The sequence below is a fragment of the Manis pentadactyla genome, chromosome 2 (assembly GCF_030020395.1).
Source record: "Manis pentadactyla isolate mManPen7 chromosome 2, mManPen7.hap1, whole genome shotgun sequence".
NCBI lineage: Eukaryota > Metazoa > Chordata > Mammalia > Pholidota > Manidae > Manis > Manis pentadactyla.
This window is the reverse complement of record NC_080020.1, coordinates 82742550-82764400: the sequence shown is the minus strand read 5'-3', so window position 1 is coordinate 82764400 and position 21851 is coordinate 82742550. Positions and strand designations below refer to the sequence as shown.

The 21851-nt window shown below is 37.6% G+C and overlaps 1 protein-coding gene across 2 annotated transcripts in view; it reads left to right on the top strand.

The window, feature by feature from the left end:
* The window catches only part of IQGAP2 (IQ motif containing GTPase activating protein 2), a 275493-nt gene extending 260624 nt beyond the window's left edge, over positions 1-14869 (top strand). For both annotated transcript variants that reach the window (XM_036886059.2, XM_036886058.2), the window contains 6 exons: positions 3990-4077; positions 5526-5738; positions 7427-7587; positions 9148-9285; positions 10334-10442; positions 13939-14869. In XM_036886059.2, coding sequence (XP_036741954.2) covers positions 3990-4077; positions 5526-5738; positions 7427-7587; positions 9148-9285; positions 10334-10442; positions 13939-14052 — 823 coding nt within the window. In that variant the 3' untranslated portion in view covers positions 14053-14869. The remainder of the gene's footprint in view (positions 1-3989; positions 4078-5525; positions 5739-7426; positions 7588-9147; positions 9286-10333; positions 10443-13938) is intronic.
* The last annotated feature ends 6982 nt before the right edge of the window (positions 14870-21851 follow it).

Here is a 21851-nt window from a genome sequence, read left to right as displayed (position 1 = left end):
GAAAGCAAGGTCATTATTCTTTGTACTTAGGAATCTTATAATAAATACTGCAAATGATAGCAGAGCAGTTATTGAATAACTGATGCTGGTGTGTCCTTCCAGGCCAAAGAGGAGGAATGACCAATAGATGTGAGGGACATGAAGTACATATTGAAGTAGGAAGAAACACTTTATTTCTCTTTGCCTTCTGTTTGTTTATGGAATAGGGAGCTTCGGTTCGGGCTATTGCCATTTTGCCAATACTACAAGCCTGGTGGTAGCAAAAGAACAAAACAAAAAGGCCTGGCTGAGGGGTCCTAGCACCTCAGTCTCTCACATGGGACTCTAAGTAAGTCACCTAAAAATCAGTTTCCCCATCTGTAAAGCAGAGAAGAGGGTAGAAGGAGAGGAGGAAGGGAGGGAAGTCATGCTTCAGCACCTTGTAAATCAGAAAGAACTATGCAATTGTAAATCTCTCTCACCAAAACTTACAATTCAACTTAAAATACGTGATCCTGTTGGCCTTTATTGAGCTTGTTTTTCCACAAAAGTATGAGTGTTTATGTAGGAGGCAATATTTGTGGTTTTTTAATCATACTGAGCTGCCTGAGTGCTTAAATTGTCATCTCTTAAGAACTTCTTTCCTATCACATGATTCAGTTTAGGCATCCATCATCCCAGCTAAGAGAGTTCCTTGCTTTTGCTCCAAACTGGATAAACTTGAGCACTCGATGGCTAAGGTGGTGTTTGAGGTCTGGTGATAAAAATATGTAATCATGTTATTAGAATTTTAAACAACTGGAAATATTCTTTAGCTTCCACAAACACAAGTTTCTTTTCAACCTTGGGCACAGTGTGAGGCAGATGACAGAAGGGGAGACACAGGAATGCTACTGGCCAGATGATAATAACAGATGCCTTATGGGTGGGATGGCCAAGTCAAAGGGGCCATACCAGTTGATAAGCACCATGTGGGTTCATTTATCTACAGTAGGAGTTGAGCACAGCTATGATGAATAAACTCCCTAGTGTATTTCTTTTTTGTTTTCCTAATTCTTCCTCAGAGCTAGATATTTCCTCATTCAGGGAGGGCAGCAGCGTCCTTGTTTGATCAGCCTGTCTTACATAGTGTTTGAATAGCCGTGGGACCAATACTCTAACCAGTTGATTCAAGCTGGTCAGACCCTATCTAGAATGTTGTGTTTGCATTGCGGTGGGGATTGGACATGTCTTACAGTCACTGGCAAACTGAAATGTGAGCAGGACTATGAATTCTGTTTAAATCCTACTGTGAAAGGTCTAAGAAACTGAGGGGGTTCACTTGGGAAGAGGAAAGGTGGTGGAAATGGGGATCGGGACATAGTTCTGGCAGTTCCTTGCAGGTCTGTGAGGGGCTGATGATGTGGGAAGGGAATTTACTTATTTCCTGCAACTCTAGAAAATAAGAGTGTGAACTTTGTGTAACCATTGAACCTCTAAGGTCTTAATTGCCTCATTTGTAAAATTAAGGATTGGACTGTCTCCCAGAAGTCCCCCTCAGGGCTGCGGTCCTGTGACTAACAGGTCTGGTGAGTGGGCTTCCCTGGAAGGCAGCCTCTCAGAGTGAGCTTCCTGTTTCAGAATGGAATGTTCCAATGCTTCACTCGCCAAAAGAAATTTAATGTGAGCCACACAAGTAATTTTAAATTTTCTTTTTTTATTTAAAATGTCACATTTTTAAAAGAAACAGATGAAATCAACTCTAATGATTTTAACCTAATATGTCCAAAATGTTATTTCAGTAAATAATCAAGATAAAAAGATTGTTAATTAGATGCTATGCATTCTTTTTTTCATACTAAGTCTTCAAAACCCAGTGTGTTTACACTGCCAGCACATCTCAGTTGGGACTAGCTGTGTTTCACGTGCCCCGTTGCCACCTGTGGCCAATGGCTGCCATCTTGGGCAGCACAGCTTTAATGACCATGCCAGTGCTCCCCACATGTCAGAGCCTAGAGAAGGGCTCTACAAATACATCTTTTCATTCAGACCTTAGCGTCAGTTCTCTGAGAGAGTCCCATCATATAATGAAAAAAAACCCATAGAGATTAGACAATTTACACAAGTCCTCGCAACTTGTAAGCTACAGGAGCCCTGACTCAACCTTAGATCCATCTGACCCCATGTCCTTAACCATTAGGCATGCAGCAGGGGGATGGGGGGTGGTGAGGTCCCTGTCCTCAAACGAGGTGCTTCCGTATATGGGAGATGTCTGGGGTAGAACTTTGGCAGCGGATTCCACAGGCCTGACATAAAGTAAATTTCTGAGAGAAAAAGCTTGGATGGGCAGTTTGTCCTCCAGCAACTCCTAAATAAACAAACATTCCTTGTCCCTGACAAGGCATGCATGAACGACCCCCAGTCATTCTGGCCACCAGATAGCTTCTCTTAAGAGACAAGCTGCAAGTTTCCTAGAAACATATATCATAACTAGTTCCTAGAATATTATGTCAAATAAGAAACAGTCACTGTGTTTATATTTTTTAAATCACCTAAAGCTTTTATTTTTAGGTCGATGTTTGTGTTTCATACATTTATAGTGATGACTGAGGAGGGAGTTGCAGGGGGAGGAGACGGTGCTTGGCTCTCAGCACCCCCCTCCCCGTCTCAGGAGCAGTGCCGCCTGTCTCCCACGCGGCTGTAATTAGCCCGAGCCCACCTTTGACTCCCCGTGGAGTGTTTGCGAATTCCCAGACAGCCTGTAAATCCCCAGCTGTGAAGGGTTATGGGGCAGAGGAAATGGCTGTGATCATTCTTCTCATACAGACTTACAATAAATAAGAAATGAGAAAAAAAAAGTTTACAGATGATTTATTGGATTTTATCCTATTTTCAAAAATAATATATTTGGAATTAACTTTGAGGGTTTCCTGCCATTTGGCCCAGTGCTTCAAAACGTGAATAATGTTGTGTTTTCGTTTTCCGATTTTCATGCTGTGTGAACATTTCCTACTATAGTTGAGGAAGAAATTCATCATCCAGTGACATCATGTAATAATACCTTTGAAAGAACTGATGTTAAATGCAACAATAGGGGCCACTAGGAAAGTGAAACTTCGGATGCTGATTAGACTTGTTTATAATTTAAGACAACTTCTGTTTATATTTCCTTTTGCTGGAAGGGAAGCTATATCCAATAATACTGTTCCCACTTCTGTAAAGTGAACAGACTTGACCATTTGCCTTCTATGTTAGTCTTTCTACACAGTTACATAAATTGATGTTTAATTAGGAACAGGTGGCCAATTACCATAAAGAATCCATATGAGAAAACATACAATTTCAGCTCTTCCAGAGGAGCTTCCAGCTCTTCCCTTTTCGCTGAGCAGCTCTTCTCATCTCTACCACCTGCAGACAAGGACCCAAGCCAATTGGTTAGTTCCGCCACCAGACCTGAGGCCCTTGCACACCCATTTGCACAGCTGCTGTGTCAGCAGCCGCCGAAGGCTCCACAGCCCACGTGGCATTGCTCCTCCACTGCCCTTCAGGCTGTTTTATATCTTTCTCAGAGCAGGAAGGTAACAGTTGGACTGACTCCTAAAGGCTTACATGTATTAAATAGGCTCAGAAGTTTCAGTTGTTAAAGTCTGGAAACCATCCCACACCCTGTAAGGTAGCAGCCATATCGGCAGCACTTGCGCCTCCTGCTCATCCAAAAAACAGTCTCAGTCTAAAAAGAAGATAAGGTGTTTAGATAAGGAATCTTGTGACATACTTGTGCCCGTGTTACTGACAGCATAATCCTTAAAATATCAAACACAAAAAAACCCAGACTTCGATCATCAAGCATTCACAAACTTTCAGGAGCCTGAGAGCAGACATGGTGAATTTCTGCAAAGCTGTTTTATTTTAAAGGATTATCTTTGAAGCCTCATTTTTGTATGTGTTTGTGCACTCTCTCGGGAGAAGCAGGTTTTTGTGCATCAGAACTGCTCCCTGAAAATCTGTCTCTTCTTTCTTGGTTTTGTAAGGACCAAAAAGCTGATAATTGATGTGATCCGGAACCAGCCAGGGAACACGTTGACAGAAATCTTAGAGACACCAGCAACTACACAACAGGTAACTGGTCTTTGAGTGTACAATAACAAGTACCATGGATACGAGTTGATTTTATTAACAAATCTTTATGTCAAATGTTTACTGTTATCACAGAGAAACTGTGTCTGACATGATTTGGAAGTAAGGAATTCTATCCATTGCTCTGGCCCACTGAATTCAGCCATATATAAAATCCATATGAAATATCAGTGGGAATGAAACAGAAAATACACACCAAATTTATGCTGATTATAATTTTGTCCTAGACTAGGCAGATAGTTCTAGGCTTTCAAAGACTCTGAATTTTCAACATAAGCTTTATCATACAGTAGATGGGTGAATAAATCATTTAAGAGAGAGTTCTGGTTGACAAGATGTAGAAAAATACCTTTCATATTTTATGTATTTGCTAACTTGAAGAAATGAAGAAGTGTCTCATATTAAAACTATTTTCCAAATGCTTCAGATGGAAATATCTTCAGTCCATGATATCTGAGCACCATTTTCCTGGTGAAAGTAAAGTTGCATAATAATCTTACATTAAACTTTTAAAATGCATCATTAAATCATTCTGAATTGAGTTAATTTCAATATTATTACTTCAGAACCAATAGTTTTCTCCCTAAAGTTAATAAAATCAAATTAGTTAGTTCTTAGCAGAGCTACACATAATTTTTCTGACTCGTTCTTAATTTCATTGGTTGCCAAGAAATTATGTCACAGTTTTTCATAAAAAACATAAAGCTTCCAGTTATCCAACGTCTTGTTAATGTGTGAATTTTTTAACAATCTCGGTAGAATATCCTACTAATTCAGAATTTTAGTCCTTATAGAATATTTCATTTTTCCCCAAATGTAGCATGATCACTAAGAATGCAGACTTCAAGATCAAGTATCCCTCTGCACCTCCTAGCTATGCTAACTCTAGGCACTTAGAAAGAGTTCTGTGCCTTAGTTTCCCAAACTGTAAAATGGGAATAACAATAATGTTCCCACTTCACAGACAGGAATGAATGAGTTAAGACATATTAAGTGGGTAGAATAGTGTCTGGCACATAATAAGTGCTCAATGATATTGGCTACTGCCACCATTGCTGTTCACTGCTGACCAGGTTAGCTCTTCCTGTGTCCATAATGTTGACTGTCCATCATGTGTCTAATAACATTTGTATCCTTAGACTTTATTGTTTCAGTGGTCCAGTACAATGAAATGGGAAGATCACCAGTCTCTTTTTATTAGTTTTTTTTTAACAGACTATCCAGATCATATTCATTCATTCATTTATTCATCATTTATTTGGAAACTTACTATGTACTACAATATTCTTATTCCCTTTGGTTCAAAGAAACCCTAAGAGAGTTTCTCAAATTGGTATTTTGAGAGTGATGTGTGAAGTGGCTGTTAAGTGAGTGTTTAGTTGGATTTTGGCTATTCAGGGTTCTCACAGCCATATTTATTCCCTTTTCAGGAAATAGATCATGCAAAAGACATGGAGAGCCGTGCAATTATAGATTCCAGGACTCCAGAAGGAATGAAGCATAGCAAGTCTATGGTTGAAGACACACAGCTGCCCCTTGAGCAGAAGAAGAGGAAAATCCAGAGGAATCTTCGGACTTTGGAACAGACTGGACACGTGTCATCCAAAAATAAATACCAAGACATTCTCAATGAGATTGCCAAGGTTTTTAGAAATAATATTCTTTCTTCTTCACTTAGCAGATATTTGCTAATCATTGGTCACATGCTGGGCACTCTGTGAGGTGACTGAGGGATTCATAGTTGTATATTCCATGGTCAATATTACAGAATTTTAATGGTTTCAAAACAGTTGGTGACTTTCAGTATAGAATAATCACAAGTCCCCCAAGTCATGAAGAGAGTTGACAGGTACCAGAAATAAATGCTCAGGAAATATAATAACAAGTTTTGTCTATACCTTTAGGCAATACCTAATAGTTTTTTAAATGATACTTCTCAGAGAGTTTTCTCTTGAGTTCTTAGTTGTCATATAGCCCAGTTGTTCTTGGGACCTGCCACTGAGATGGTAACTCTGTGTCTCTGAGAATTTGCCTCTTAGCAGTTTAGCCTAAATGCAGTTCAGACTTAAAGGTTACTTTATTTTCTCATCCTATATTTTTACAGTTGAGAAACTTCCTGAGGAAAGGATCTCAAATTAGTGCAAGGAAACATCACAGGAAATGGCTGAGATCTGTTTGCTAAGGATAAGGAAGTATTAACATTTGTGTTAAAAGGACATTTCATCCTTTTTATCCAAAAATGCAAATTAAAGTGGGTCTGGAGGTTAAGGGCAGGCAAGAGAGCAGGAAAAAAAAAATGTCTTACCTTTGGGAAGGGAAATGCACCCCGTTTGATGCTCCCATGGAAAGTTATAGTTACTTATTTCTGGCAGCAGGCATATTCCTTCCCGCCTGAGTGACTCAAGGGAAGTAGCATTTCTTTCTCTAGCTCTCAGGTGGAAAATGTTTCTCTTTGGGAATATGTAGTAAGGATACTGACACTGCCTTCAAAAAAGGAAAAGCTACCATAAAGGTATTCCCACCAAAAGATTCCATTTAATGAAGAATTTTTACTTAAGAAGGGCATGTATATCTCTTTGTCTGTCTGTCTGTCTTTGGGTTCCTAGGGTAATGATTTTTAATTTGTCCACAAAGGAAAAATAATATTAAACAGGCACCATTTTCATAAATGAAACATTTTCATAATTTACCAATTAGAATTTTTTTAAATATTATATCTATAAGTTTAAGTATAGGATAGCTCTTGTAGGCTGTCAGAAGTTTGGACAACTTTATGTTCTGGAAACTCTATGTAAATCCAAACGGTCACTATCAGTGTTGAATCTTTTCAACCACTCTTCACAGCCCACTTGTTTTTGTAAACCTTGAGAAGTATTTCCCATATTAAAAAGTAAATTCTACTTATTTCTAAAGTGGATGCAATCATTACATGTAAACCTTTTCAGTGTGTTTTTCAAAGTGGAATGTTCAAAATATTCTGAAGAAATTGCTTGTCTCCTAAAGTCTTTCTTGTACCGCTTTTAAAATATTACTTTCCCTTAAATTAATTGTATAATTATTCTGAAATGGTTTCTTTGTTTTTATCAAGAAAAAATAAATAAACCTTAGCAACTTTCTTAAAGTAAAATAGGGACACTTGCTATTTCTCAAGTAAGAAAAAAAGGGCACACTAGGTATTGAGAGATTAAAACAGAGCAACTGAGATAAACTAAAGTGAACAGTCACAAAAAAAATGATTCAATACTTGATATTCTTCTTGTCCCAAATTGGCAATATTGCAGCACAAACTTCTGCTTAAATCTCCTATCATCACTTTTCCTTGCTGTTTCAGGATATTCGAAACCAAAGAATCTATCGAAAGCTTCGAAAAGCTGAATTGGCAAAACTTCAGCAAACCCTGAATGCACTTAATGAGAAGGCAGCATTTTATGAAGAGCAAGTTAATTATTATGACACCTACATAAAGACTTGTTTAGACAACTTAAAAAGAAGGTAAGTTAAAACCATATATTCATTTGTGATATCATGATGTATATAGGGCATCAATTCTTTCACAATCCTGTGCTGGTGGGTTGGATTTGGCAGCAAACTTTGTTTTATTTTATAACCAAAAACTATAATCTCAATTTTATGACTTGCCATTGTGAATTAAGAAGTCAGGAATGAATTTAGAAACATTTAAATTCCCTATCGGCATTGTAATTAAGGTAGTTTACCCTGTTGTCTTTTAAGTAAGTAGCTTTAAGACTGGGGGAAGCACTTTCATTATTCCCTTTGTCTTTTTTAGTCAAAGGGGTCTTTTAAATACTATCATAAAAAAAAATAAAAGCTACTCTTATTTTTGGAATGTTTACAATAAACAGTACTTTATATACTTGATAATGTTAGATAATGCCAGTTATTTGCTAATTGCACTGTGTGACTTAATGATTTTAAATTGCTTAGTGATTTTTAAAAATCATTATAGATAAAAAAGACAAAATTTGGCAGTTCTCTATTCCCTGTTAGCATACCTATTATAGATTTTTTATATAAAATATAACCATGTATTCTTTGCTCATAATTATTCTTATCATTAGACTAAGATCAATAGTAATCAAACTTTAATTACCCATCTAAATATGTAATACAATATTTTCATGTAATCCTTGGAGTCGAACTGGCAGTAGGAAATGATGCTGTATGTAAAAAGCAATTGCATGAGTCATAGAAGATTTGATGAAGGGAAATAACCAAATGTAAACCTCATTTATTTGGGCCTCATTAGTTCTGAATTTTAATTCATTTGCTTATGGCCTGTAAATTACTTTTACTCTATTCCTGGGTGGAAGGAGTTGATCAAGCTACTATTCAGTAGAAATAAGCTTGTCAGGGGTTTTCTTTACATATTTATTACAACTACTTGAAGGCATTTTACAAGCTTTGCAGTCAGATGAGCTGGATTTGGGTTCTGAGTCTCTTACAATGTGTGGTCTTGAACCAAGGAACTTCTTTGGAGACTCAATTTTCCCATCTTTAAAGTGGGATTAGGAGTGCCCCCCTCACAAGTATAGTTATGAGACCTAAATGAAATAATACATAAGAGAGGAATTTTTTTCAAACACTACAGAAACAATAATTTTGTAAATGTGAGGCATTACTGATAAAGTGGTTAGAACAGTGCTGGCCACATAGTATTTGTTAAATAAATTAACATGGTCCTAGTAATACCTTTAGTTAGGAGTACACAGTTCATGTTGTTACAACAAAGACACTTGCAGAGTGATTTACGGTAGCCACTTAGTTCAATATGCCTAAGAAAACAGAGTACCCGTTTCATGAAAAATAATTAGTCTATAAGTTAAACTTCAGTTATTTTTTAAATAGCTTTCCCTTCCACTTCAGCAGTGAGGTTTTACTGTATGGGGAACATTGTCACCCACTGTCACAAAATAAAAAGTTGCATGTCCAGTGCACTGGGAACCAGGTACAAACAATGGTGTGCACCCTGGACGTGATCCTTGCACCAGCAGAAACCATCGTGAAGGCACATGGCTTGTTGTTCTTTGTCAGAAATTCTCGGAGATCGATTAAACTAGATGGAAAAGGAGAGCCCAAAGGTGCAAAGAGAGCGAAGCCGGTGAGGTACACCGCGGCAAGGCTGCACGAGAAGGGTGTCCTGCTGGGGATAGACGATCTTCAGACAAACCAGTAAGTGTGACCTGGGATCGGCAACGAGCCCACACACACTCTAATACTCCCGGAAAACCTGACTCACCTATCGGTGGTTTCCTGTGGCCTTTGGGTGCTCCACTTGGTCAATCACGACTTACCCTTGATTCCAGATGGCGGGGAGGAACCCGGCTTTGTAACCTCTAGTCCTCCCATCAGGCCTTGAGCACCTGGCGCTCTGGGTTGTGTGCAGTGCTGATTGAGTGATTGCACTTCCCATAGCTTGTCCAGCGCATTTGGACTTGCTGGCTTCCCTTTCCCACTACAGGAACTGCGGCATAGCACTGAGAATGAAAGACCGTCCTCTGGTGTTGGTAGATGAGGGTATTTACAATGGCAGAATAGTAACTTTCTAATAGTCCCAGATGTGCCAGCATCTGTGGCAGAGCCACCCCAGCCGTGTGCTGTTGGTGTGTATTTGAGGTGGAGGAGAAAATGTAAGCCATCCTCTGTGACCCCACACGGGTGCCAGAGGGTTCTCCATTTTAAAGGGACCTTGAGCCCCATGCCCCACTGTCCTTTGGAGGAAGCCAGACAAGCTACTGTCCTCTCTGACTCCTGCCATGAAGGCCTAACTTCTTTTCCAATTATCCTATCAAACCTCCAAAGTACACTGACTTGAGTCTAAGAAAATGCTGCTGCTGCTTTAAAGCTTCTACAAAAGACTCCATCTGGAACACTCAACTGGTCTGTCAGCAGTGTAACTGAGTATTTACTTCTCATGTTCTGTGAATCTCGTCTATTTGCAGCTACATTTTATGCTCTTTCAAAGCAAGGACCATGTTTACATTTCTTTTATAATAAAGCCCCTACTTCAGTGCTCCCAGCTATAGATCTCAGCCAGAGCCAGCAACCTAGCTTTAGGGAGTAGAGCAGGCAAAAGATGATTAGAGGTTTTGGATGACTTCCTTAGTATTTTCCCAGTAGACAGTTCCCTAGCAATAAGAATTTAGGATTCAGTTAATTTGTTTTAGCTTTAAGCATATATTTACAATTCCACATGTATGAATGTCCCTTTCTTTTCTAGGTTTAAAAATGTTATATTTGACATCATATCTACTGAAGATGTGGGCATCTTCGATGTCAGGTCAAAATTCCTGGGTGTTGAGATGGAAAAGGTGCAGCTCAATATTCAGGTAAGCTGGGATTTCTGCAAACTGGGGGTGAGTTATATACTGTGGGACGTTTATGGCTCCCCTGGCTTGCACTCTTCAATGACAGCAGTCAAGTTTAACAGAACACCAATGCAAGCCTGATTTGCCACTATTATCTTTTAAAGCATTGATGATTTCTTAAAAGCTATAATTTCTCAAATTACTAGAATTTCAAATGCTTTTAGAAGGTAAAGTAGAGCCATCAGTTTTTCTAAGCTATGGTGCCATTTTGAAGCTTATAAAAAATAACATAAAAGTATTTAGAGCTATTAACTAAAGGCTGGAACATTTCCTCTTATTAGGAATTTGCATTTCTTTCTAAGACTGCATATACCAGGACTGGAACTTTGCTAATCTCATTTCTTCTTTCTCCTTTCTCAAATTGCTTTTACATCATTTCCTTAAATCTACTTGTTAAATGTTAGGTATCACAAGAATTTTAAAAAGTTGTGCAAAATAAGTTATGTATAAATAGAAAAACAGTGTTTGCAATCCCAATAGCTATTTACTCATAAGAACCACATTTATGCCAAATAGACTTGAACCAAAACTAAGAAATCCAGTTTATGAACTACAAAAAAGGAGGATGCAACCAAATGTTTATCTACTCCCAACTTCTTAGTCCTTAGCCCAGGATCAATGTAGAGAAGTAATTGAATTCTTCCATTTAGTATAAGAATTTTTTAATGGAAATAACACCTGGCCCCAAACTACTTGTAAAATGGATACCGGGTATTCTGCATGTATCTGCATGAATCCTCTTGATGAGCCACGGAGCAGCGATGTAAGTTCTAGGCTCACCACCTCCTCAGCCCATGGCTGAGAGCCCTGAAATTACCTCCCCTCCCTGGGAGCAGATACTGAAGTCCTTCTTTTCCTTCTAGTATCCTTGTAGCTTAACAAGAAAAGTGGGAGCTAAACTGGTCTGATAAGGACGTTGAAATAATGGAGTAAATTAGAGTGCAGAGAGAAAACTAAAGATTAAAGACTGATAAGTATACTTGAGTAAACAGTATTGTTTTCTAACTTATTTTAAATGTCACTAAATCTATCCATCTAACAACATAACTGAAAGCCTTGAGTTACTTTATGTAACATTTAGATAACTTTGGGAAGAGTAAAGAATGTGCTTGGTTAGTGATTCCTCTCTAGCAGTGGTAGAGACACATCACACGATTGCCAAGAAGGAAATGACCAAAGACCAATCAATATCACCTGGACAGATGAATCCCAGGTGACCAGGAGATATCTGTTTAGAGAAGAGGCCTCAGAAATCCCATGGGACTTCCTTTGGACACTGGTACAAATACCAAGCTTTACTTGCTCCTTTGTTAAGGATTCACTATGCAGGAGGATTAGCTATTCACACCATTCATTTATACACATAATTGATTGTGAAATGTTACTCCTCAGCTGTATGCAGGTGGCTAATATGCTCTGGATTTTTAAAGACAATAACATCATTAGGACCAGCTATATAATTGGCAGGGTTTGGTGCAAAATGAAAACACAGAGCCCCTTATTCAGAATGATTAAGAATTTCAGGATAATGACAGCAAAGCATTAAACTAAGTGCAGAGCTGTTTTGATCATGGGATCCTGCACAGACTGAATGCCCAAGGAGCCAGCTCCACTTATAACAGCTGTCAGATATAAAGTCAAACTTCTTTTTATACTTATGGCTTTCAATTACATCATTAGGTGAATTACAGATGAGAAACGTGATGGCCAGGTCTTCACTGTGAGTCAAGTACTCAAAGCAAGACAGAAGTTTCTAAGAGCACTAAGGGAGATCCTTTCTAACATTACTAGTTTCTAGGTCTACTCCAGCCCACTCTTCCCTCAGTTCCTTAAGATTATATCCTAATTATATCCTATAGCTATATAGTTATAACAGGAGGGTATGACTTACACGAAGATGTTCTCTTTATACAAATAATGGCCAGTGTTTATCAAGGGCTGCAGGGTTGGCACTCTTCCTTTGCCAGATGAAAATCTGAGGTTCAAAGAGCTCATTATTCAAAGAGGCAGCTGGGGTCTGAGCTTTTCATCTCTCTGCTCCTGCCTCTCTCACAGGATTCCAGTTGATCCTAACAAGACAAGGGTTGCTTATGAAGTGTTTCACAAATACCTTTATCTCATATGCCCAGTGGCCCATATTCTCCATGCTGTACTTTCATCCCTGTAACTAATTTATATTATGAATGAGATTTTGTGCCTCTTTCTTCCCTTTACCTATTTGACCCAGCCACCCCAATTTTGATGAACAGATGTTGCATTTCTCAAAGGAAAAGTGAATCTCCATCACACTTTAATAGGTAAAAGCACTCTTGATGAAAGAACTTCAGTTCTCTATGGAATTTCCATCCCAGAAGCTTATCTAAATAATGTAGGAGTTTAAAACTGTTGAGTGCAGTTGAAGGTAATTGAGGAAGTGGAGGAGGAAGCTGGCAAGAGCCAAAGTTCTCTCAAAGCTGACTCTAACTTCTGCAGGTGGCCTTGCTTAATATAGACACAAGGCATTATCATTAAGAACCAAGAAGTTTCCAGAGCTAGAAACAGGAAAATGAGACCTGGGGAGTACTCTAGGACAGTTCAGGAGTATCTTCTATTTGCGAAAGACCCCCTGTCCTGTGTTATTGTGAAATGTTACTGCTTAGTCTCATACATATGACTGGCATGACCTAGTTATTAATTTTAGCAAGATAGTTGATTTCCTTATTTATATGGTGCCAGTGATACGGAAAGATAGGCTGACTTGAGAAAGAGGGCTTGTTCTCAACAGGAACAGAGGTCATCTAGATCAGAAAGAATGAATGGCTTTTGTACAGTGGTCTCCAAATTTCAATCACACAACTTCATTAGTAAATAGCATGTTCATCTCCCCCTATCTGTACGCACTTATTTATGAAGTATACATACTGCTACCACTGTACTCAAAATGTATTTTATAAAATTTATATGTTTAGGAAATGAGAAAAAATAAGAGTTCTAATATTCTTTTTTGCTCCCCAATGAATTGTCTTACTCCACTTTAGAAAACACTGCTGTTCCAAGGATACACCCCATGTTGCTAGTGGATATTTTGAATTTTTCAATTAAAAATTATAATTATACATTTGATATTAACTTGATGCTTTTCTCATACAGTCCTATTAACATTAAGAACTATTTTCTTTCATCTAGGTAAGTGATTCTCAAAGTATGGCACTCAGACCTCACATGGGAACTTGTTAAAATGAAAATTCTTGTCCCCCTCCCCAACAAAATCAGAAATTCCCAGGGGTGGGTCTAGCAATCTGTGTTTTAACCAGCATCTGTCTTTAACTAGGTGATTCTAATGCACACTGACATTTAGATACTGCCACTTAGGTCATAAGGTCAACTGAATCCTATTTTTTCAACAAGTTCTTCTGGATGTTTTTTAAATGTACAAAATGTCAAATTTTAGATTTAATGACATTCCCTGAAATTTCAGGATTTACTACAGATGCAGTATGAAGGAGTAGCTGTAATGAAAATGTTTGATAAGGTTAAAGTGAACGTTAACCTTCTAATATACCTGCTGAACAAGAAATTCTATGGAAAGTAAAGTGCCTGCAAAAACTTCCTGGATTCTGTATCACCTAGATTGGGAAACAAATCTGTTTAGCATTTTGTTTTTAAACATGATTGAAATCACTGCTTATAAATGTGTGACTTTTTTTTTAAAAAAAGACCAAAACTTTTCCGAAGAATGTACCCATGTGCCTTTTTGATAATTTGATACTATAGGAGAACAATACACAAAATGAATTAATGTAAACACTTCCACATTATACTGTGGTATAGGTACTCTGATTTAAAACTTTGGACATTCTGTGATTTAAAGTAGGGAGAAAATTAATTTAGCTGACTAGAGACATATGTGTAAACCTATTTTCCTATGAAAAAATTTTAAATGTCCCATTTGAATAATGTAATTCTTCATAGGTTGTTGTTTTTTTTTAATCTGTGGAGAAATGGAAACCTAATTATTTGTAATGAATTATTTAGACAGCCCCACCTTCTGGGAGTTATCAATTTTAAAGAGAACTTTTGTGCAATTCAAAATGAAGTTTTTATAAATAATTGAAAGTGACAATACAGTAACACTTTCTGTATAAAAGTATATATTTTATGTGATTTATTCCTACTAAATAAGTGCACTACTGCCTCATGGTAAAGACTCTTATACCCAGAGCCTTTAAGTGACTAAGGAACACCGTGGATAATGATCTTAAGTCCCCACCTCCACCCCTCACAATTTATTTGAATACTTCAATTGTGCCTCTCAATTTTTTGTAATGCAATAAATCAGTGTCTAGATGGTTTTTAAATGTATTCTTTGAAAATTGTTTTATGTAAAATAAATTACTGAATTACATTAATTTGGCTTTGTACTTGCCTTAATAAAGAAGGACAGGAAAAAGTTCTTGGTGGGGCTTATCAAGAAAAGAAGGATACACCTGTAGCTGTGCTCAATAGGTACAGAGTAAGCTGCTATGACCATGAGATCCAAAACCATGTGGCTGAAACAAGAGAGATTTTCTCCAATTTGGTTCAAAGGTAAGTAAGCAAGGCCACATGTTGTCCAGGGATCCAGGCTGGTTAATGGGCTCTGTCCTTGACACTCATTTCTGGCCTGCAGGAAGGGGGAAAGAAGTCCAGGGCAAGCCATTTTAAGTTATACGTGTCACTGCTGCTTATATCCCCAGTCACCTGACCACAGAGGCATCAGCCCTTTGCCCACCCACCAGCTCCCTGGACTGTGTGGGCCTCTTCAACATCAGCCACCCTGCCAGTGCAACCTGGCAACCCTCCTGGCAACCACACAGGAGAATCCTGGCCCACACCTGAGAATCCCTGGCACTGGAACACCGTAATCCACACCTACCAGGCCTCCCGTCAGCCAACCAAACCACCAGGCACATGCAGTCTACCAGCAGGACATTCCTACACAAGGCCAATCCTTCAAGAGTGGAAGAGGCAACCCTTTCAATTAAGTCATAAAATCAAGCACAGAAAATGAGGAGACAGAAGAATATGCTCCAAACACAAAACTTCAGAATAAAACTAAATGAAATGTAACCAATTTACTTGATAAAGAGATCAGAGCAATGTTTGTAAAGATGCTCACCAAAAGAATGGATGAGCTCAAGGAAGATGTCAACAAAGCAATAGAAAATATAAAAAGAAACAATCAGAGATGAAGAACACAATAATGAAATAAAAAATACACTGAAGGGAATCAACAGCAGACTAGAAGATGAAAGGGAACAGCAACTTTGAAGACCAAGCAATGAAAAGGACTCAAGCTGAAAAGCAGGAAAAAAAAAAAGAAATGAGGATAGGTTAAGGGAGCTCTGGGACAATATCAAATGTCCTAATATTCCATTAGAGTAGCCCAAAATGAGAAGAAAGAGAGAAAGGGATGAAAAAAATAATAGCTGAAACTTCTCTAACCTAGGGAAGGAAACAGGCACCCAAGGTCCAGGAAGCAGAGAGACCCAAAAAAGATGAATCCAAGGAGGTAACTATACATAATAGTTAAATGTCAAAGAACAAAGACAATCTTAAATGCAGCAAGGAAAAGCAATGAATTACCTACCAGGAAATGCTATCAGATGATTTTTTAGCAGAAACTCTACAGGCCAGAAAGGAGTGGTGTGATACATTCAAAGGGCCGAAAGAGAAAGACCTACAACCAAGAATACTCTTACTAGCAAGGTTATCATTCAGAATTGAAGGAGAGAGCTTCTCTCAGATGAATACAGGTTAAAGGAATACACCGCCACTTAACCAGCCTTAAAAGAAGTGTTAAAGGGACTTCCTTAAGCAGAAAAAGGCCATAACTAGAAGCAAGAAAATTTTGAAAAGAAGAAATTTCACTGGTAAAAGCAAACAGCAAATGTATTGACCAATTAGGTAAAAGCTAGTATGAACATTAAAAGACAAAGCAGTAAAATCAACTACTTCTTAAAATTAAGGGAATGACTAAATAAAAGGTGTTAAAGAAGACATACATAAAACATGGAGAAGGGGGAGTTAAAATGCATTCAATGATTATTCAAACTTAAGTGACTATCAATTTAACACAGACTGCTATATACATAATACATCATATATAAGCTACATGGTAACCCCAAACCAAAATTCTACAATAGATAACAAAAAATAAAGAGAAAGGAATCCAACCTTAACACTGAAAGAAGTCATCATGCACAAGGGAAGAGATTAAGAGAAGAAAGGATCACAGAAAAATTAAAAGCCAGAAAGTTTAACAAACTGGCAATAAGTACATACCTATCAATAAGTGTAAATTGTCTAGATGCTCCAGTCAAAAGACATAGTGTGACTAAGTAGATAAAAAAACAACACCCATTTATATGCTGCCTACAAGAGTTTCACTTCAGACCTAAAGACACACACAGACTGAAACTGAAGGGATGAAAAAAGATATTCCGTTCAAGTAGGATGAAAGAAAAAGAAGCTGGAGTAGCAGCATTTACATCAGACAAAATAGTCTGTAACAGATAAGGACATTATATAATGATTAAGGGCTCAAACCAGCAAGAAGATACAATTGTAAATTCCTACATACCCAACAGAGGAGCACCCAGAGAGAAAGTAGTAACATACATGAAGGGAGAGATTGAAGTAATACATTAATAGGGGACTTTAAAACCTCATTTACACCAAGTATAGATGATCCAGACAGAATATCAATAAGGAAACAATGGCTCTTAATGACGCATTAGACCAAATGTACCTAATAGATACATACAGAGCATTATATCCAAAAAGAGCAGAATTCTCAATCTTGTCAAGTACACACAGAACATTCTCCAGGATAGATGACATGTTAGGCCAGAAAAAAAGTCTTAATAAATTTAGGGAGACTGAAATCATTCCAAGCATCTTTTCCAACCATAACAGTATGAAACAAATCAATTACAGGAGGAAAACTAGAAAAAACAAATACATGGTGGTGAAACAGCTTACTGCTAAACAACCAATGGAGGTCAGGGAAGAAACTAAAGAGGAAATCAAAAAATACTTCAAGAATAATGAAAATTGAAACACAACAATGCAAAATCTTTGAGACGCAGCAAAAGCAGTTCTAAGAGGGAAGGTTATGGCATTACAGGCCTACCTCAACAACTAGGAAAAATCTAAAACAATCAAACCCTACACCTAAAGGAACTAGAAAAAGAACAAAGAAGCTCAAAGTTAGTAGAAGGAAGGAAATAATAAAGATCAAAGCAGAAATAAGCAAAATGGAGACAAATAATACAAAAGATCAATGAAACTAAGAGCTGGTTCTCTGAAAAGATATCAAAATCAATAAATCTTTACCTGGACTCTTCAAGAAAAAGACTCAAAATCAGAAATGAAATGAAAAAGAAGTTACACAAGACACAACAGAAATACAAACAGTTAAAAGATATTACTATGAAAAATTATATGCCAACAAATTATATGACCTAGAAAAAAATGGATAAATTCCTAGAAACATGAAATCTCGCATGACTGAACCAGAAGAAACAGGAAATCTGAACAGATTACCAGTAGTGAAATTGAAACAGTAATTTTAAAAAACTCCCAACAAACAAAAGTCCAAGACTAGATGGCTTCACAGGAGAATACTACCAAACATGTAAAGAATAGTTAATATCTATCCTTCTCAAACTATTCCAAAAAACTGAAGAGTAAGGAAAGCCTCCAAATTCATTCCATGAGGCCAGCATCACCTCTATACCAAAGCCAAACAAAAACACCACGCACAAAAAATTACAGACCAATATCTCTGCTGAAAACAGATGCAAAACTCAACAAAATATTACCAAACCAAATTAAAAAATACATTAAAAGGATCATTGACCACAAAAAAAGTGTGATTTATTCCAGAAATGCAAGGATGGTCCCCAATATCAGCAAACCAATCAATATGATATACCACATTAACAAAAGAATGGATAAAAACCATGTGATCATCTCAATAGATGCTGAAAAAGCATTTGACAAAATTCAGCATCCATTCATGATTAAAAAGTCTCAACAAAGTGGATATAGAGGGAATAAACCTCAACATAATAAAGGCCATATATGACATTTCACAGCTAATATGCTCAGTAGTGAAAAGCTGAAAACTTTTCATCCAAGATTAGGAGCAAGACAAGAATGCTCACTCTCATCACTTTTATTCAACATAGTACTGGAAGTCCTAGCCACTGCACTCAGCAAGAAAAAGAAATAAAAGGCATCCAAATTCGTATGAAGTAAAACTGTCACTATTTGCAGATGACATGATACTATACATAGAAAACCCTAAAGATTCTGCCAAAAAACTATTAGAATAAATGGATTCAGAAGAGTTGCAGGATACAAAATCAATACAGAAATCTGCTGCATTTCTATATATCAATAATGAACTAGAGAAATCAAGAAAACAAGTCCACTTACAATTGTGCTCAAAAGAATAAAATACCTATGAATAATCCTAACCAAGACCTGTACTCTGGAAACTGTAAGACACTGATGAAAGAAACTGAAGAAAACAAATGAACAGAAAGCCATTCCATGCTCATGGAAATGAAAAATTAATAGTGTTAAAAGGGCCATATTGCCCAAAGCAATTTATAGATTCAGTACAATCCATATCACAATACCAACATTTTTTCACTGAACTAGAGCAAATAACCCTAAAAGTTTGTATGGAACCACAAAAATAAATAAATAAATAAATAAATAAATAAATAAATAACCCAGGCAATCCTAGGATGACCAAAGTGGGAATATCACATTCCCTGGTTTCAAACTATACTACAAAGCTACAGCAATCAAAACAGTATGGTACTGGCACAAGATGAGACCCATAGATTAAAGGAACGGAATAGAGAGCCCCAAAGTAAACCCACATGTATATGGTCAATTAAGCTGTGAGAAAGGAGGCAAGAATATACAATAAAGTAAAGTCAGTCTCTTCAATAAGTGGTGTTGGGAAAACTGGACAGCTTCATGTGAAAGAATGAAACTGGACTGCTCTCTCACACTATACACAAAAATTAATTCAAAAGGGATTAAAGACCTAAATATAAGACCTGAAACCATAAAACTCCTAGAAGAAAACATAGTCAGTAAACTCCTGAACATCAGCAGTAGTGATGTTTCTGGATATGTACCCCCAGGCAAGGGAAGCAAAAAAGCAAAAATGAACAAGTGGGACTTCATCAACTTAAAAGGTTTCTGCACAGCAAAGGACACCATCAGAACAAAAAGTCAACCTACTATATGGGAGAATATATTTGCAATTGATAAATCCAATAAGGGGCTAATACCAAAATATATAAAGAACTCATAGAGCTCAACATCAAAAAAAATCCAATTTAAAAATGACTAGAACACCTAAATAGACATTTTTCCAAAGAAGACATATAGATGGCCAACAGATACATGAAAAGATGCTCAACATCACTAATCATCAGGGAAATGCAAATCAAAACCACAATGAGATAGCACCTCACACCAGTCAGAATGGCTAATAGCCAAAAGATAAGAAATAACAAGTGTTGGAGAGGATGTGGTGGAAGGGAACCCTCCTACACTGCTAATGGGATTGCAAATTAGTTCAGCCCCTATGGAAAGAAGTATGGAGGTTTCTCAAAAACTAAAGTTAGAAATACCATATGACCCAGCAATTCCACTTCTAGGAACTTACCTGAAGAAAACAATCATGATTCCAAAAAGATATAAGCATTCCTATGTTTATTGCAGCGTTATTTACAATAGCCAAACTATGGAAACACCCTAAATGTCTATCAACAGGTGAATGGATTAAAGAAAAGGTGGTACATATGCACAATGAAATATTACTCAGCCATTATCTTGCCATTTGTGACAACATGGATGGACCTAGAGGGTATTATGCTCAGTGAAATAAGTCAGAGAAAGACAAATACTGTATTTCACTTACATGTGGAATCTGAAAAAAAAAATGAACAAATAAAATTGAAATAGACTCATAAACACAGAGAACAGACTAATGGTTACAAGAGGGCAGGGGGTTGGAGGGATGAAAAAGGTGAAGGAAAAGAATTAGACTGGTATCTTGATGGGTGATGGTTATATGAATGCATACACATGTTAAAATTCATCAAGCTGTACCCTGAGATTTGTGCATTTATTATATATGCTCAATATAAAAATAATAATTGAAATCACAGCAAGTACGAAAAAAAAATACCAAAGAGGTTTATTTTGGGGTAGCTCATTCTGCTACCCTTCACCAGTTTTTCCTAGTGGGAAGAAGAAAACTGTTTTCCTTTCAAAACATTTAGCGACTGAAACTAACCAGGTATCTATATAGTTGACTCTTTTATTTTCATCTATGTTTGATCATGTTTCCACTACTACAAAAATGGTCTTTGGAAGGTTGAGAGAGTCCATGCCCCCCTGAACTCCACTTTTTTAGCACCTTGAACTTTAAAAGGCAAAAAGGACATAAGCATTCTAGCTACTCTCAACTGTATTCTAGTGATCTCCAAGGGAAGGCAAACATGCGCTCACTCTAATATTCTGAAGTTGGTGACAAAAGAGACCAGCTTGGTGTGATCATTGTGGACATGACACATCTCCCTTAGGTCACTGAGAGACCAGAACTATAATGTGTGTGTTGGTGTCTGTGTGTGTGGGTTGGGCACTAACTAGAGGTGCTATTCATGATGTGATTTGTATGACTTGGGCTGTGGTTAAGTAGGGGTTTGTGGTACTCCTCAAACATTCCAAGAGGCAGCCCACAGACTCTGGTGCAAGTCATCTATACTTTGAAAGATTCTGGTGAGCGTGGGCCCTGCGGATCTGCTTTTCAAGAAACCTATTTCCCTTGCTACTGCAACCAGGACATCATAGCTTTAAGACAGAGCCTCTGAGATGCCCCGTAAGCTCCAGAGGCATACTGTTTCAGCCTCTACTCCAAGTCCAGAGCCTGGCAGTGCCTTGTAAATGGTGGAGGTGTGGAAGCCAGAATGGGGTGCTGCAATGGATGACAAGGACACAAGACCCTACCAGACCCCACACTCCCTCAGGAGTCACAGTATTGCTTTAGTTTGGCCCCTGTATGAATAGAGCAGTTACTAATCACCTCAGTCATATGGTCTCAACTCAATCTCCAAATAGCTCACACAGATGTTCTAGGCTGCCTCACTGTTGTTTTCCTTAGAGTATAAAACCTCTTAACTGAAATACATTGGAAGGTGTGATGGTTAACTTTATGTGTTAACTTGATCACACTATTTCTGGGTGTGTCCATGTGGGTATTTGCAGAAGAGCTCAGCATTTGAATCTGCAGACTGAGTAAAGATCACTCTCCCC